The sequence below is a fragment of the Dermochelys coriacea genome, chromosome 3 (genome assembly GCF_009764565.3).
Source record: "Dermochelys coriacea isolate rDerCor1 chromosome 3, rDerCor1.pri.v4, whole genome shotgun sequence".
Lineage (NCBI taxonomy): Eukaryota > Metazoa > Chordata > Testudines > Dermochelyidae > Dermochelys > Dermochelys coriacea.
The window spans coordinates 84,257,641-84,276,179 of record NC_050070.1 but is presented as its reverse complement, the minus strand read 5'-3'; the positions used below and the strand labels follow the sequence as shown (position 1 = coordinate 84,276,179).

Here is an 18,539-nt window from a genome sequence, read left to right as displayed (position 1 = left end):
CCTGATGGATTTCCCCACAATGCCCAAGACGACCATGGGTGTTGACAGAAATATGGAGCAGGTAGCTGTATGAGTGGATACTAGAGAACAGTATCCGTCTTCAAGCTCTTATGTCTGGGGTAATAAAAAAAGCAGCCCTCAACTCTCCTCGGGTGTATACTGCCATGGATTGAATTAGTGACTTCTCCCTACCCTCGCTGTCTGTGAGAGAGAAGGAGCAGTTTCAGGTGGCGAACGAAGAGCACCCTAAGACTGTGCTCAGTACAGAGGCAGTTCCTTCACTACCAACAGCAAGTCTGACACCAGAAACACCATGAGGCCCTTTAACACCATGGAGGATTTTAGTACCAAGTAAGTTGGCACTAGTCAGGCAACTAGATGACCCTGGTACTGGGGATATCTGTACAGGATGGGCCTCAGTACCTAGCAGTCAGAACCAGGCCATTCCTGGGGACCAAGGGATGATGACTGGTGCCTGAATAGGTGCCAGAGTGACCCCTTCCTTGAGCTACTCTTTTCTACTGAGATTTGAAAGGATTTTTGACTTCCTGAGGATGGACCCATTGCAGGGGTCCATAAGGAAATGGGAGTGGCATACAAGATTGGTTCCACCATGCTTGCATTGGTACTGATGGCTGGGTTAAGGTGTGCGATGGCACCAATGACTGAGTACAGTGCTTTGGCATCTATGGCAGGGCTGATCTCAGTGATACCTTGTGCTTGCCCTCCTTACCAGTGGAGGGTAGAGGTGTCCTATCAGAGCCATGCTTCCTTTCCTTTGAGTGCTGGGACGTCATGGGCCTGCTGGAACAGGAGGAAGAGTCCTTGGTTTCTACAGGTACTGTTGAGGCCAAAGACCTCAATGGTGACCTAGTCTTTTTTGGAGCTGGCTCCTTGCGCCTCTTTTTAGAAGTTTTGCCAGCATGCTTCAAAGACTTACCTTTCTTAGAGGAAGCATGCCCCAAGGTTAATGGGGTGCTGGATCTATCTGGGAACAGATGTACAGCAGCAGGCTCCTGCCCTGGCTCGGAGGGCAGTTGCAAGGAACATTCCATGGCCAACAGTCTTGGCTTTCTCCCCCTCTTCTTCCTACTCCTGGACATAAGGGACAGATGGAAGAAAGACTTCTGGGAGACGAGTGACTCTCCCAGCAACAGACATACTTTCAGTGCCTATCACTTACTGGCCCTACACGGTGCCCAATCACATGGTGCCTGATCTCCCTGCCCAGCGCAGCTTCCTGGCAAGAGAGGCAACATTTGAAGCCTGACAAACCAGGTATATTCTGCCAGGAGAAGACATCTCCTGGGGGAAAGAAGTCCTCTCATCTAAACTATTACTAAACAGTAACCTACAACTGTAAACTAACAAACTTTGAAGAAAGATAAAAGGCAGAGTATGCTGTAACCGTACCTGCGAGTGGTCTGTCTCCGGCTGAGGCAGTAGAGAAGGAATTGAGGGCGGTTTGCCTGTGCACCCCGATATAGCCTTTTTGTCTGCCACAAAGAGGCTCATGCACAGGCTGAATGGACCACTGCAAACTAGAAATCTCTGATTGAGAGCTAGAGAGACTCCTGAACCAGAGCACCCTTAGGGATGCTACTCAAAGAACAGCAAACAGCAGTTCCTTTCTGCTGAAATCAAAAAACCTAACTTTGCCTAACTACAACTGTTTACACAACACTGGGTAAAATGCATGAGTGAAGGGCAATGAGAAGGAACTGAGGGCTGCTCATTATACCCCCAGCAGCTGGAGGCACTAAGACACATGATAGACACACAACTCCCAATGGACACTACTGGCCAAAAGTATCCAAACAATTACCCAGGATGCATTGCACCAACAGTGGAATATATAGCACACACACAATCAGCTATCCCCCAGCTCTCTCCAGCTCTAGTTTGGGCACTGATCCCATGGATCAAGGGCAGCCTTCTCTCTCCCTTTCTGTTCTACACAACGAGTCCTATAATACTAAATTCTTCCTCTATTATTTCAAGGACAGAGCCAGGACTAGTCATGCATAACAGAAAGAGGGAGAAAGAAGGCTGCTCCTAATCCATTAGATTCATGCTCAAATCAGAGCTGGAGAAAGCTGAGATAGCTGATCACCAACTTCCCTGTGATAAGGGTAAAGCGCATCATCCCTCCAGCAGAGAGGAAAAATAAGCCCCAGCCAAGAATGGGGATAGTAGAGAGACCATCTCCCAGCAGCTTAGAGTAGGAGGCTAGAGTTTCCCCTCTCTCGTCCGTGAAGAGGGAAATCCCCAGGAGCGTATAGAGAGAAGGGAAAAAGATGATTTCCCCTTTTTGTGAGAAAGGGAGACAAATTCTATCTTACCATTTAAAAAAAATTGAAGCTCTTGTGTATAATTTAAAAGAGCATCTTGTGAAAAGAACAAATTCCAAACGTAACATAGCAGTACATGCTCAGCTAGTATTTGCTATGGAATTTTATGAATGAGAAGAAGTACTAAGCCCAAGTCTGTAGATAAATGTAGTGTACTGCAGAACAATCTTCTTGTAATGCATAGCTCCTTGCTGCCAGAGATTTCCCATGTGCCCATTGCTGGGGGGAAAAAAACCTAACTATAAGAAGTAAGTTTGGCAAATTATTCAAATAGTCTTTTTTCAGCTGTAAACAAACTTCTCCACCAAAGAAACCCCCCAACAGAATTTAATTACTAGAAAAGCCACATTACATCAATTATTTGTTTTTTTTTAAGCAGAGGTTTAAAGTGATATAACTTTCTCAAAAAATATTATTCAGTCTAGCTGTGAGATAAATTAATTTTATTCATTTTTCCCATAATGTCCAACATGCTTGCCAATGAAAATGTATAGGTAGCATCAGAAATAGTTAAATATACAATCTACATACAAAGATAATCAGCACTTAATGGAGTTGTTTTCAATATATTAATAGCAAATCCTGTTTGCATTTACCACTACTATTTTAAAACAGCTGAAATATTCTGTGGTTTGTATTAACAGATTAGCAGCCCCCAGGTTAAAATGAAGTCATAGTGATAGGCTGAAGGAAGGAATGGTGGCTTTGAATTCTGCTGAGAAGCTTCTGTGCCACAGGCTTGAACTCTGTTTCCCAGTACAGTTTGTGATAGTCCCTTAAATCTCTGTCGAAGTTGTAATCCAATGCTAGTTCCTCATCTGTAATGGGGAAAAATGTCAACAATGCTGAAGAATAAAAAAAACCCCTATGTATTAACACTAGGGCATGTACAATTTTTACCAGTTCTACATTCATAGTTTGCAAACAACTTTGAGTTAAACTAAAAACCTCAGTCTGAAGAGCTTAGTTCTAATGGAAAAACATGAATGCATTTGGGCTCAGAAAAATGAGTGGAAAAAATAGTATTATGGGGTCTATATTTATCACCTCTCAATGGCTTCACAATAGTTGTCTACAACTAACAGGTTTTTTTCCCTAAGTGCCAGCTTGGGAATTTGAAGTCAAGCTGTGCTTGTTCTGGTTTGATCATCATCAACAGTAAGAGATTCTACAATTAAATGTAATTAACAAATCTGTAGATGTACAAGCCAGGAGGTAATCCAGCTCATTCGTTTATGACTGTGTTGGCTCTTCCATAAATCACTCACTGGTAATCTGGTTTGTTGTTTTCTCCAATTCTATCCAATGATATCCCTGATCCACCAATAGGAGGCTGGACGGATTAATACAGCATTTAAGCCTGTCCACCTTACAGAAACATCCAAATCAAGAAAAAACAGGAAAGAGTAGACTAGAGAAGATTAGACAGGTGGTCTTCAAATGTTGCTTCGTGAGCGGAGATTGGAGGCAAGTACGATAGGAGAAGAAAACTATGACAAACAGGATTACTGGTGAGTAATCTTATGTTCTTCTTCTCCTATTTTACCCAGCAACAGCCTTAACTATCAGATGTGGAAAGGGGGGGAAAAACAAACAAAAAAAAAAAAACTTAGGGCAGGCTTACAGTGGAACTTGAAGGAACATGCTTCAGAATTTGGAATCCACTACAAGTGCCAAGCACAACTGATGGTTTTTGACAAATGTCTGAAAGGAGGACTAAATTAAGGTTTTTTTTTCCCCCAACATGACTGAGTTTTGGCTGAGTCAGTTCAGAAGAGGCCTCAAGGCAGAGCTACTGCAATCCAACATTTTGGCAAATCTAGCAATTACCTCAGGGAACAGGTGGTAGATCCCATCCCCTTGCAAAGCAAGTGCCTTTCTCTTTTTACTTTTATTCTTTGAGCATGTAGTGGAGGGGAACTGATTCCAACTCTGATAGGATCTCAGCCATTTCCTCTAATGGAATGGAAGCCACTTGGCCTCTAGGCCATCAGAGAGAACTGAATGAGATCCTGGGCAGCAACTTCCAAAGGCCATATTCTGAAATGGGGCTCTGCCCAAGCATAGGTGAGGGGGGTTCTGCGAAGGGCAGAGGGCTGTGGATGTCACACTAGGTTAAGTCATAGCTTTAAGACAAAGGGAGAGCTTGGAATGCCTGAAATACCAGCACACTGAAGTTGGCATTTCAAGGCAGGGGGCTGCAAGTCCCCCATACCGAGATGCCCAAATGAACATCACAGCCTACAACGCTAGCAACTGTGGTTATGAGGGTGGAGATGAAAGGATGGGAGAAGCTGGACCCTACCAAAAGTAGTGGGGGGGAAGGCTACCTCCAAAACAGGGACTTCCAAAACGTAATAGAAAGGAAAAGCAATTTGTCTAAAGAGAAGAGTGTTGTCTTTGCAGCAAGAAACCCTGCAATGGCTGGAGATGAAAGCAAAGCCAGAACATCAGATCCAAACAAGCAGCAACATCGCCAAAAAGGCTCAAAATGAATCTGACCACAAAGGGGCTCAGGGAGTGGACTCTGGAAAGGACAGCTAAGGGATTCTGATGTTTATTTGTTGTAAGAAATTACACTTATGGTCCGTAACATGTTGAAAGAATGGGTAAAGATCCTGGTTGAGGGGTCCTGGATCAAAAGATCATTAAAGCATATTGTATATGCACACGACTGCAGCAAGTAGGCTATGAAAGTCTTGGAAAGGACAGGAGGCAGAGATTAGACCAAAGTGAATAGCGCAGACCTGGAGCTGAAAATTCCCCACAGCGATGCAGATTACAATGATGGGCCAGATGAATGGGATCCTCTGTGGAAGTACAGTAACTCCTCACTTAAAGTCGTCCCAGTTAATGTTACTTCCTTGCTGATCTATTAGGGAACATGCCCGTTTAAAGTTGTGCAATGCTCCCTTATAACGTTTGGCAGTCGCCTGCTTTCTCCAGTGCTTGCAGGAAGAGCAGCCTGTTGGAGCGAGCTGGTGGGGGCTTGGAACCAGGGTGTGCCGGCAGCCCCGATCAGCTCCCCTAAGTTCCCTGTGGCATCCGCCTAGCAGGCTATCAATTGCCAGGCAGGTCAGCTGTCCCTCCCCCCACCGCCATGTGCTGCTCCTGGGAGCCTCCGGCTTAACATGCAGACAGGGGTGGGGACGAGCGGTGCTAATGTCAGGGTATCCGCCTCCCCCCACTTCTGTACTTCATCTCCACAGAGCGGGATGGGGGACACAACAGGGCTCAGGATGGAGCTGATCTACTTAAAAAGGCAGTGTACTTAGAGTGGGGTCAGTGTACTTAAAAGGCAACGCATCTCTGTCTCTCTCCGCCATGCTGTCTCCCCTCCCTCCATTTGTGCCGCCTTGTAGAGTGTGAAGCTACATTAACAACGTGTTAACCCTTTGGGGCACAGCCGAATGTTAGTTCATCACTTAGCAGTAAGGCATTCCCTGGGAAATATCCCACCCTCTTCCATCCTTTGACTTCACCACCTCAACCAAGCTTCACAATCATCACTGCTGTGTACAGTATTGTTTGTTTAAAACTTATACTGTGTGTGTGTGTGTGTGTAGATAGATAGATAGTCTTTTGTCTGGTGGAAAAAATTTCCCTGGAACCTAAGCCCACCCAATTTACATTAATTCTTATGGGGGAAATTGGATTCACTTAACATTGTTTTGCTTAAAGTAGCATTTTTCAGGAACATAACTACAACGTTAAGTGAGGAGTTACTGTATGTATCTAGGTACAAATCATCTAATCTCCCAACCCCCCTTCTCAGTGTGGAAATCAGGGTGTGTCATAAATATAAAGGGAAGGGTAAACACCTTTAAATCCCTCCTGGCCAGAGGAAAAACCCTTTCACCTGTAAAGGGTTAAGAAGCTAAGATAACCTCGCTGGCACCTGACCAAAATGACCAATGAGGAGACAAGATACTTTCAAAGCTGGAGGGGGACAAAGGGTTCTCTCTGTCTGTGTGATGCTTTTGCCGGGACCAGAGCAGGAATGCAGGTCAGAACTCCTGTAAATAGTCAGTAAGCAATCTAGTTACATATGTGTTAGATTCTGTTTTGTTTAAATGGCTGATAAATAAGTTGTGCTGAATGGAATGTATATTCCTGTTTTTGTATCTTTTTGTAACTTAAGTTTTGCCTAGAGGGATTCTCTATGTTTTGTATCTGATTACACTGTAAGGTATTTACCATCCTGATTTTACAGAGGTGATTCTTTTACTTTTTCTTTAATTAAAATTCTTCTTTTAAGAACCTGATTGCTTTTCATTGTTCTTAAGATCAAACGGTTTGGGTCTGTGTTCACCTATGCAAATTGGTGAGGATTTTTATCAAGTATTCCCCAGTAAAGGGGGTGCTGGGCTTGGGGGAATTTTTTGGGGGGGAAGACATTTCCAAGTGTGCTGTTTCCCTTTTCTTTGTGAAACACTTTGGTGGTGGCAGCTTTTAACCTAAGCTGGTAAGAGTAAGCTTAGGAGATCTTCCATGCAGGTCCCCACATCTGTACCCTAGAGTTCAGAGGGGGGAAGGAACCTTGACAGGGTGTATCTCCTGCACTACAGAGCACATGAATACCATCCCAGGAGTGAGACCAACATACTGCTTCTTCATGGTGCGGTGGAACCCAGGACTAGAGCATAGAGTGTAGGCTCTGTGCCATAAGAACTGGGAGAATCCCTGCAGCCTGAGGGCAGGAGTGACCTGTGAGAGGATGCCCACAGGAGAGGACGACACTACCAGGCCATAGTGGAATGTAAGTGTATTGTCACCCCCCTACTACTCACGTGTAAATGAGGTAGGGGACAATTGGATTGCCATATTAAAACCCACTGAAGAGGAAGGAGGAAAAAGCATGATGTGGAAATAGGAACCAAGTTGCCCAACATCACAAGGTACACAGCTAGAGACAAGCCCCAGGTCTGCAGTTCCTGAGGGAACTCCTGCAATGGGGTAACTGAAGCAACTATGCAGAGTGAGGAAGTGCCAGGCTGAAGGGCCCTGCAGAGGCAGTCACTAGAGCAAGTGGGAAGAGGGTATCAAGGGCAGCAAAAAAAGCACCTCTCCCTGAGAGAAGAGGTTAGAAGAGAGAGAAGAGTCCCCTGGATGGACTGTGACAGAGCCACTTGAAAGGGGAGGAGAGATGCTTTTGCAATTCAGAGTACAAGGGTCTGAAAAGGGGCAGAAAGAAGAAATGGCTTTCCTTGCTGCTGTCCTTCCTGCCTCTTCTCTCTCTGCAGACTTTTTCCCACTCTCCTTTTCCTTCACCTTTGTCTACGTCATTATATGTATTTTCTTGCTAGAGATGCTTAGTGAGGCTAGTGAACTGAGGTGATTGCTGCTCCATGCTCCAACTCACAGGAGTCCAACAAATGAGGGGAAAGGGCTGGCCTGCTGCTTAGGTACAGTCTATTAATTGACTGAAGTTGCCTCCTCCTTCCTGACTGGTAGAACTTTACTGCTGATAATCAAGGTGTATAGTGGGTATAATGACAGGAGAGGGTTGCAGGCCAATATTTACTCACTGTTGTCACTACCAACATACGATGACTCCCAACACACACACACACAAAGCAGATCTGGTGAGTAAGAGTCCCATTTGTACAGTCACTCTTCTGACCATAAATTTGAGGAAGATTAACTTTCAAGTTAAAATTTGATTTAAATAAGCATCTTTACATACTACAACTAAAATTGTAATTGCAGAAGGACACCCACCTGATGGCAGATGAACAAGCTAATGGGGGTAATCATGTACTGTGTCAATATCTTAATAGCTGGAGGAAGAAAATGTTAAATGAAAAGGAAAAATCCTTAATGAAAACATTAAGAACGATCCAAAATGAAAATGCACAGTCACAACGGGACGGCAGACCTTTCAGGAATGATTGTGACTGACTAGCATGTTTGTGCTTTTGTTAGAGAAATGCTAAGAGGTGCACTATTGATTGTGCAATAAGTATTTTTGGACAGATGCCTTATCTTATCATGCAGTACAGGGCCACCTATCACTGCAAAGCAAGGAAAAATAAACAAATAAATTACTTAGTAACTTTGCAGTAAACATGAACCACTTCTCGCAGACTAGAAATGTCTGCAGCAGACTTTGGGGCATCTCACTTCTTAGCAGGTCTTCCCAACTACCATCCAATCCTTGCCTCAACAGTAATATACAACTTTTCAAGAAATTAACCAAAGATTTGCCTCATCTTCTTTTGGATTTTTACTTGGGGTTTTGTTTGTTTTTTTAAAGGCAATTGGAAGAGGCTGACTCAGTATAATACAAAGCAAAGTAGTGAACATAAAATAAAGGGGTAAAATTAAGTACAGAAACTATGCACTATTATGTACAATTTGAAAACAAATGTATCAAGCAGTAATAGGATCTAGTTTATCTACATGCCACTTGATGTCATGTCTCTGCTTGTCTTTCTCTCTGGGATACAGCCCCTGGCATAGGGCGAGCAAGGCAGGGGTTACAGGGAGTCTTGAAAATAGAGGGAGATAGGAGGGTGGCCCATGGGGGACTGCAAGGAGCCCCTGGCATGTGCAATGAGCTCAGCCTACAGAAGCACTGGAGAGTTGCACACTTTGTTGCATTAGGAGAAATGTCTTATTCCCCTGTGCTGCCTAGTGTGCTCTGTATTTACAATCAAGGTTAGTTAAGCAGCTGAACGTCTGATCAAGTACTACTGTAAATCCCTACATTGCTTTGGAGGGGAAGAGGGACCCAGTTCCAGTGAAAGGTGTACTTTGCACTGTGAGTATATAGGGCAGTTGGGTCAAAGACACAAAGGACTGTTGGTGAAAGTCAGTAGCTTACTGACTGGCAAAGCAGCAGAACTGGGACTGGAATGATTGGCAATGGGTACAAAAAGGCAGTTCTACCTTGGTGACTACCTACATCTGAGATGAAGGAGGAAAAACATGGAGATAATATCGGCCATGAATGGGCAAAGGCCGTTGAGTAATCCATGAACCGCTAACCTGTTTAAATACATTGCATCCCATGCACAGATACTTCCTTGGTTTTACTCCTGTATTGTTCTGCTCTGAGGAAAAGGTAATGAGATTGTTAGCTCTTACCTAAAAATGATGCAAGCAGCCCTAGGAGTGTATTGATATCTTCTTCTTCAAAGCATGATGCAGGACTTGTGATATTTTCACTATAGTTCCACAGCGTTTTGCATATCAAGCAAGCCAATTGCCAGTCTGTAGGCCCAAAGTCTCTTAAACAATCAACTAACCTGTTAGTATGGAAAAAAAAAAGTGTTAATGTTCTGTTCAATTTTATTCTCTCTTGTTCCATTCAAAATCAAACTAGTCTTTAAACATGTGCAGAGAAACATTAGCATTAGCACAATACTAAGCTTAAGATTTCACCTTCTTCCTCATTCTACTGCCCCTTCTTTTTCAAGTTCCGTGAAGCCTGGCAACATGGCAGATCACCTGTTCCTACTTGTTGTGTTCCACCAACATGCATTCTGTTGGTGACATCACAGCCGCTACAGAACTCTACCGCACAGCAAAGCCAGCACAGAGTGGATCAGATAAGGATAGATTTTTGCCCCAAAAGTGGCAGTTTTGAAAAGCTCTCTTTTACAACCAGGATTCCAGAATTAAGCCACATCTACAATCCTGGGCAGGATGAGCCTCGGGGGGTGGGGTGAGGGGGAAATCTAGTTATAGGGGCATGACTGCCCCATAGCACCTCCTGCTGGACGAATGTGGCACTGTCAGCATTCCCTGAGGCAGGTCTCCTCAGCTCTCCACTCACAGATCTGTATGGGAGATGTGGCTTAGCCCTGTGGCTAAATTAAACACAGAGAACACCTTTCAGGTTAGCAGAAGTCCAACTAAAACGTCCCAAAGAAACAAACAAACAAAAAAAGTTTCTTCTGCCCTTGAGGGCTTTCTTTCAGTCCACCCTTTCGGCGCTGTTTCATAAAGAGGACTATCTTTGAGAGTCTTTCTGGCTCTGGGATAGAGCATCTGGCCTCCAGGCTGGTTCCCTGGAGTACTGTTCTCAGCCCAATAGGCTGTTCCTTGTGTCTTCCCCAACGCTGATACAGAGCAATAGGCCCTCAGGCTGGTTCCACCCTGGAGTACCTGGCCTCTTGAACCCTGGTTCAGGGCTTTCCACAGGAGCCTCCCCATTTCCCGTCATTCCACTACACACTGATCTTTCAGTTCTTTCATAAGGCCTAGGAGTCCAGTAAGCTGTCACCTGACCCTCCTTAATCCTCTCCCCTCAGACTAGGAAGCAACTAATTAATTATGGCATAGGTGTGACTAGGCCCATCTCTCCTTAAAGGGGCCAATCACCCTGTGTGACATCCCACTTATGACCGAATATATGTAATATCAATCCTGGTGAAAGAGTCATTCTATCTAGCTACCCCTAATTGAAGAACAAGAAATCAGGATCAAGCCCTTTGCTTCCTTTCAAGCTATATATCAGAGAAGGAAGAGCCCCAGGATCCTGGAGAATCAGCATATCCGGCTACTCTCAGAGTTCAAGTTCCCAAGTTGATTCTTTTGTGCTGTTTCATGAGAGAGACAACATAAGATTTGGACCCTTATTTTCAGTTTTGATTCTGGTGGGCTTCCACTGTCTGAAGAGTGGAGCTTTGAAATTTGGGGATCATTTGGTCCCACAACTCAAAGTGAAATTCATCTGAAACTGTTGAGCTGAATTCTTATTTTAAAAAAAAAAAAAAAAAAAAAAGTAAAACCTCTTGGTTTAGATGTGAAACATTAGCCCATGTCCACCACCAGTACTGGGCCCTGCCTGTGACCAGACTTTCCATGTGAAGGAGGGATGCTGGGGGCTCGCAGGGCTCACGTCAAAACAAATAAAAAGTTGCCAATAAACAGCAAGCCTGCCAATGTCCAAAACAATTAACATTGCAGTCAACTGGATTTGGTTCCAAGCAAAATCTTTCCATTAATAGAAAGTTGTCATTAGCAGAGTTGCTGTTAAAATGGGAACTTGCAACCATCTACCATCAAAAAGCCAAAATAACTGTCAGCAAAAGTAAAAAGCACCAGGTTACCCGAGGTGATACTATGCAACATCATCAGGCCAGCCTAGCTGTAAAGTGGCATTTTGGTCCTGGGCTTTTTCCGGTCCTTCTGGGAAGGAAAAAGATCCTTTAGAAATCAAGTGCAGCAATGGCCATAATATCTGCCTGCACTAAAAATTCAGAGAGAACTGAAATGAACACATCTGCAACTTCTAGCACTGGGGGAAATAGCACTGACAATTTCAATGAGCTATCAGTTCCTATTTGTCATGAAGACAAGTATCCAGGAAAAAATCCCAAGCCATAGCTCATCACAAGACAGCCTGGGGCAAGATCCAGCACTATCGCCACATGTCCCCATGAACTTGCAGACTCCATCCATTATCTTGTTGAGAAAGGATCTAGTCAAATGACATATGAAATGTTTAATTTTCCACAGCAGCATGGCAGACATTTCATTGATTAACACTATGAAAGTGTACTAGCAAATGGAGAAGCTGTCAGTCGAAGCTGGATGGCATGTTCCTGGGCAGTGGACAGGTTGTTCTGTTTTCCCTGCTGTCTGTTTGCCAGAGCAGCTCCCAAGCCATCATGAAGAAACTTTCATAAGTGGTATGTCAGACTGGAAGAAGTTGGAGCCTAAACTAAGGAAGCATGAAGGTCATATGAACTGTTCCTTCGCCTAGAAAGAATTGCAAAATTGTCTCAAGAATTCTGTGACTGCTGATGGAAATGAAAGGAAAGAAACACTGTTGGCATTTCATACTGCAGTGATTTCTACATGTCACCCTATTCCTTGGTGAGACAAATCTGCCATTTTCAGGTGATATTCAACACTTGGGAGATAGATGGAATGGATAATTCCTGAGAGGGTTTGAGTTATGAAGTATAATCCTGTTTTGCCAGGTCATTTGGATAAAGTGAAGGCAGGTGGAAATGTGCATTCTAGGCTTAAATTGCAGCAAGGGCGGTTTAGGTTGGACTTTAGGAAAAACTTTCTAACAGTCAGGTTGATTAAGCATGGGAATAAGTTGCCTAGGGAGGTTGTGGAATCTCCATTATTGGAGATGCTTAAGAGCAGCTTAGGCGAACACCTGTCAGGGATGGTCTATATAATACTTAGTCCTGCCATGAGTGCTGGGGACTGGACTAAATCAGTGATTCTCAACCAGGAGTACGTGTACCCATGGGGATATGTAGAGGTCTTCCAGGAGGCACATCACGTCATCTAGATATTTGCCTAGTTTTACAATACACTTCAAGAAAAGTTAGTATAAACTAATATTTAATTCATTGACTTGTTTATACAGCGTTATATATTATATACTGAAATGTAAGTACAATATTTATATTCCAATTGATTTATTTTATGATTATATGGTAAAAATGAGAAAGTAAGCATTTTTCAGCAATAGTGTGATGTGACACTTCTGTATTTTTATGTCTGGTTTTGTAAGCAAGTAGCTTTTAAGAGAAGTGAAATTTGGTGGTACGCAAGACAAATCAGACTCCTGAAAGGAGTACAATAACCTGGAAAGGTTGAGAGCCACGGGACGAGATGACCTTTCAAAGTCCCTTCCAGTCCTATGATTATCTAGTAAAGACACCCAGAATGGGTCCAAAAATTAAACAACAAATTCTGATGGAAGTGAAAATTCAAAAAAACTATGTATTTTGTTCAACTGTACACTGGATTGTTTTCATGTGGAACAAATGTCTCTAAGTCTTCGGTATGTAGAAGTGCATGAAGAAACAGCATCTACTAAAGAGTCTTTTCTTAAATTCCTGAATGTGAAAGGCCCTTCCAGAGTAGAATTTGCTGAAACTACTTTAAAGCAGCTAGAACACATGGGACTTAAAATAACATACTACAAAGCCCAATGTTATGATAATGGCTCAACACAAGGGACAAGCACAAGGGTTTGCAGGCATAAATTAGGAAAGTGCATTCCTGTGCCATATATACATATATGGCCTTGTATTCAGAACTGGAACTTGCTGATTTTTGATGCTTGCTGATTTCTCCCTCGAGTCCAAAAATTATTTGGTATACTGTTGTTTCGTTGCTCTTCTAAAAGGTGAGATTTTTTTAAAAAGCATGTTTCAGAGTAGCAGCCGTGTTAGTCTGTATTCGCAAAAAGAAAAGGAGTACTTGTGGCATCTTAGAGACTAACAAATTTATTAGAGCATAAGCTTTCGTGAGCTATAAGCTTTCGTGAGCTACAGCTCACTTCATCGGAGGCATCCGATGAAGTGAGCTGTAGCTCATGAAAGCTTATGCTCTAATAAATTTGTTAGTCTCTAAAGTGCCACAAGTACTCCTTTTCTTTTTTTTAAAAAGCATGTGGCTATTCCCCTGAAACCCCTGGCTGAAAAAAGATGGAGGCACACATAGGTGCTGTAAAAGCTATTAATCAACAGCTCTCCCAGATCTGGGATGCACTCCTGGAGCTACACAACTGTACCTGCAACGATATGGTTTGCTCAGAAGCAAAATGACTGCAAGAGGAACTATCTACTAATTCTTTCATGGTAGCCCTCACTGTGAGGTACAAGGTGTTGAACAAAATCAGCATAATGAACAAGCAGTTTCAGGGAAATGATATGGACTTTAGTATGGCATGCAGATTAATAAAAACAGCAGCAGCAACCTTCCACAATTATCATGAAACAGGTTTTGATATAGCACTTGAGAAAGCCAAAGAAATGGCACCTCACTTGGATGTAGAATGAGCATTTCCAGTTATTCACTCAAGGGGGAGACAGAAATAGTTATCTGAAGATGGAGGAACTGATGGTGAAGACAAGTTTAGAACTGATTTTTTAAAAGTCACTTTTGAACATTGTCATTACAGAATTTTACAGCAGGTTTAAGGGAATTTTAGCTTTGTATGACTTCTTACATATATTTCCTAAACTGGATGACGACTCTCTGGAAAAAGCATGTAAAGAATTGGCTGAAACTGAAGCAGACTTATCAGCTAACTTAGTGAATGAACTTGTGACATTAAAACATATTTTGAATAAAGATGAAGTAAAAACTTTGCATTAGATTCTGAATATCATCAAGAACAAACCGCACTTAGTATTTCCCAATGTTTACACAGTATCTCTCGTGTATTTATCAATTCCGATTACTGTGGCTTCAGCTAAAGGCTCCTTCTCCAAGATCAGAAAGACCTATTTATAGTCTTAAATGTCATAGAAGAAATTGAGTGCTTTAGCTCTATTGCCTATTGAAAGTCGAGTTGGAAAGCAGTTGGACTTCACAGAACTAATCAACACTTTTGCAACCACAAAGGGAAGAAAGATTGTGTTGCAGTGATTCTAACTGCATACAGGGTGAACTATTTTATATATTTTTAAAATTTATGATTAGTTACTTTGTCTGTTTCAGGCCACAGACTGATTTCTGGTTTAACTCATCAGTTATGTAACTGATGGTAACGTGCAGTGGATACTATATTATCTGATTAAGTGTTTTGCTTCTACGGATATATAATTACAGCAGCTATCACCACCAGTTAGGATTTAAAAAAAAAAAAAAACAGGGTAAGTGGTAAGCCAACCAGTTGTCATTTATTTTTTTTATCAGTATCATATCGGAAGCGTCTTAGCTTTAAATACTGCTTCCTTTCTTAGTAGAACCATCTTGTCTATTTGTGGTGATGCCAACTGAAAAGTGGAAATTGTATGGCACTTTATGATTTGTCAATCCACAGCTGAATCCATAGTTATTTTAATGATTGATTTATTTTGTAAAAGCGTGACATTCTAATTGCTGAGTAGTTCTTAGTAAAGGTTTTACTATTTCAAGTTTTCCTATAGCACTTGCTGAAAAAACTAAAATACTAGTGTTTTGTTTGCTACATAAGCAGATTCCATTTGGAGGATTTTCAAGGAACAATATAAAACAGGCCAAAAAGATAATTTGAAGAGCAAGTACCATGAGACTCAAATACTAACAGAAAAAAAAATTAAGTACCTCAGAAGCAGGAAGCCTACCAAACAATCAGTGGGGTCACTGGATGAGTGAGATGCTAAAGGAGCAATGAGAGAAGACAAGGCCATTGAGGAGAAGCTAAATGAATTCTTTGCATCGGTCTTCACTGCAGAGAATGTGAGGGAAATTCTCACACTTGAGCTATTCTTTTTATATAACAAATCTGAGGAACTGTCCCAGACTGAGGTGTCAATAGAGGTGGTTTTGGAATAAAATGATAAATTATACAGTAATATGTCACCAGACCAGGTGGTATTCACACAAGAGTTCTGAAGAAACTCAAATATGAAATTTCAGAACTACTAACAATGATATGTAACCTAACATGTAAATCAGCTGCTGTACCAGATGACTGGAGGATGTCTAATGTGACGCCAATTTTTTTTTTTTAAAGAAGTCTCCAGAGGTGATCCTGGCAATTACAAACCAGTAAGCCTAACTTCAGTACTAGGCAAACTGGTTGAAACTATAGTAAAGAACAGAATTATCAGACACATGGATGAACATGATGTGTTCGGGAAAGGTCATCATAGCTTTTGTAAAGGGAAATCATGCCTCACCAATCTATTAGAATTCTTTGAAGGGATCAACAAATATGTGAACAAGGGTGGTCCAATGTATCTGGTGTACTTGGACTTTCAGAAAGCCTTTGATAAGGTCCCTCACCAAAGGCTCTTAAGCAAACTAAGCAGTCATGAGGTAAGAGGGAAGGTCCTCTTGTGGATCAGTAACTGGTAAAAATACAGGAAAGAAAAGGCAGGAATAAATGGACAGTTTTCAAAATGGAGAGAGGTAAAATAATGGTGTTCCCCAAGGATCTATATTGGAATCAATGCTGTTCAACATATTCATAAATGATCTGGAAAGGGTGTAAACAGTGAAGTGGCAAAGTTTTCAGACAATACAAAATTACTCAAGATAATTAAGTTCAAAGCAGATTGTGAAGAATTACAAAGGGATCTCAAAACTGGGTGATGGGGCAACAAAACAGTAGATGAAATTCAATGCTGATAAATGCAAAGTAATGAATACTGGAAAACATTATCCCAATTATGCATACAAAATGATGGGGCCTAAATTAGCTGTTACCACTCAAAAAAAAAGATTTTGGAGTCAACATGGAAGGTTCTCTGAAAAACATCTGCTCAATGTGCAGCAGCAGTCAAAAAAGCTAAGTGAATTTTAGGAACCATTAGGAAAGGGGTAAATAAATAAGAGAAAAAATCATAATGCTGCTATATAAATCCATGATACACCACCCCTTGAATAATGCATGCAGTTCTGCTCACCCCATCTCAAAAACATACATTAGAAATGGAAAAGGTACAGAGGAGGACAATAAAAGTGATTAAGGGTATGGAACAGCTTCTATATGAGGAGAAAGAAAAGGGAGTACTTGTGGCACCTTAGAGACTAATAAATTTATTTGAGCATAAGCTTTCGTGAGCTACAGCTCACTTCATCAGATGCATTCAGTGGAAAATACAGTGGGGAGATTTATATACACAGAGAATATGAAACAATGGGTGTTACTGTAACAAAAGTGATCGGGTGAGGTGAGCTATTATCAGCAGGAGAGCAGGGGGTAAAAACCTTTTGTAGTGATAATCAAGGTGGGCCATTTAGTGCAGTTGACAAGAATGTCTGAGGAACAGTGGGGGGGGCGGGGGAGGGGAATAAACATGGGGAAATAGTTTTACTTTGTGTAATGACCCATCCAATCCCAGTCTTTATTCAAGCCTAAGTTAATTGTATCCAGTTTGCAAATTAATTCCAATTCAGCAGTCTCTCATTGGAGTACGTTTCTGAAGTTTTTTTGTTGAAGAATTGCCACTTTTAGTCTGTAATCGAGTGACCGAAGCGACTGAAGTGTTCTCCGACTGGTTTTTGAATGTTACAATTCTTGACGTCTGATTTGTGTCCATTTATTCTTTTACGTAGAGACTGTCCAGTTTGGCCAATGTACATGGCAGAGGGGCATTGCTGGCACATGATGGCATATATCACACTGGTAGATGCGCAGGTGAACAAGCCTCTGATAGTGTGGCTGATATGATTAGGCCCTATCATGGTGTCCCCTGAATAGATATGTGGACAGAGTTGGCAACGGACTTTGTTCAAGGATAGGTTCCTGGGTTAGTGGTTCTGTTGTGTGGCGTGTGGTTGCTGGTGAGTATTTGCTTCAGATTGGGGGGCTGTCTGTAAGCAAGGACTGGCCTGTCTCCCAAGATCTGTGAGAGTGATGGGTCGTCCTTCAGGAAAGGTTGTAGATCCTTGATGATGCGTTGGAGAGGTTTTAGTTGAGGGCTGAAGATGATGGCTAGTGGCGTTCTGTTATTTTCTTTGTTGGGCCTGTCCTGTAGTAGGTAACTTCTGGGTACTCTTCTAGCTCTGTCAATCTCGACACAAATCAGACGTCAAGAATTATAACATTCAAAAACCAGTTGGAGAACATTTCAATCTCTTTGGTCACTCGATTACACACCTAAAAGTGGCAATTCGTCAACAAAAAAAATCTTTAAAAACAGACTCCAACAAGCGACTGCTGAATTGGAATTAATTTGCAAACTGGATACAATTAACTTAGGCTTGAATAAAGACTGGGAGTGGATGGGTCATTACACAAAGTAAAACTATTTCCCCATGTTTATTCCCTTCCCCCGCCCCCCACTGTTCCTCAGACATTCTTGTCAACTGCTGGAAATGGCCAACCTTGATTATCAGAACAAAAGGTTTTTACCACCCCCCCGCTCTCTTGCTGATAATAGCTCACCTTACCTGATCACTCTTGTTACAGTAAAACCCATTGTTTCATGTTCTCTGTGTATATAAATCTCCCCACTGTATTTTCCACCGAATGCTTCCGATGAAGTGAGCTGTAGCTCACGAAAGCTTATGCTCAAATAAATTTGTTAGTCTCTAAGGTGCCACAAGTTCTCCTTTTCTTTTTGGGGATACAGACTAACACGGCTGCTACTCTGAAACCTGTCATTATATGAGGAGAGATTAAACAGACTGGGACTGTTCAGCTTGGAAAAGAGACGACTATGGGAGGCTATGATAGAGATCTATAAAATCATGAATGGTCTGGAGACAGTGAATAAGGAAGAGTGATTTACCCCTTCACACACACCAGACCCAGGGGTCCCCCCCAAG

The 18,539-nt window shown here is 42.2% G+C and overlaps 1 protein-coding gene across 5 annotated transcripts in view; it reads right to left on the bottom strand.

Moving 5' to 3' along the window:
* Positions 1-2,565: 2,565 nt before the first annotated feature.
* Positions 2,566-18,539, bottom strand: part of ARMC2 (armadillo repeat containing 2) — a 120,097-nt gene continuing 104,123 nt past the window's right edge. For 3 of the 5 annotated variants that reach the window (XM_043510776.1, XM_043510777.1, XM_043510774.1), the window contains 2 exons: positions 9,441-9,601; positions 2,567-3,196 (listed from right to left, as the gene is read on the bottom strand). In XM_043510776.1, the coding sequence (XP_043366711.1) occupies positions 3,012-3,196; positions 9,441-9,601 (346 nt within the window). In that variant the 3' untranslated portion in view covers positions 2,567-3,011. Of the gene's footprint in view, positions 3,197-9,440; positions 9,602-18,539 lie in introns of all 5 variants that reach the window. The other 2 variants (XM_043510775.1, XM_038396489.2) reach the window with 2 other exon arrangements.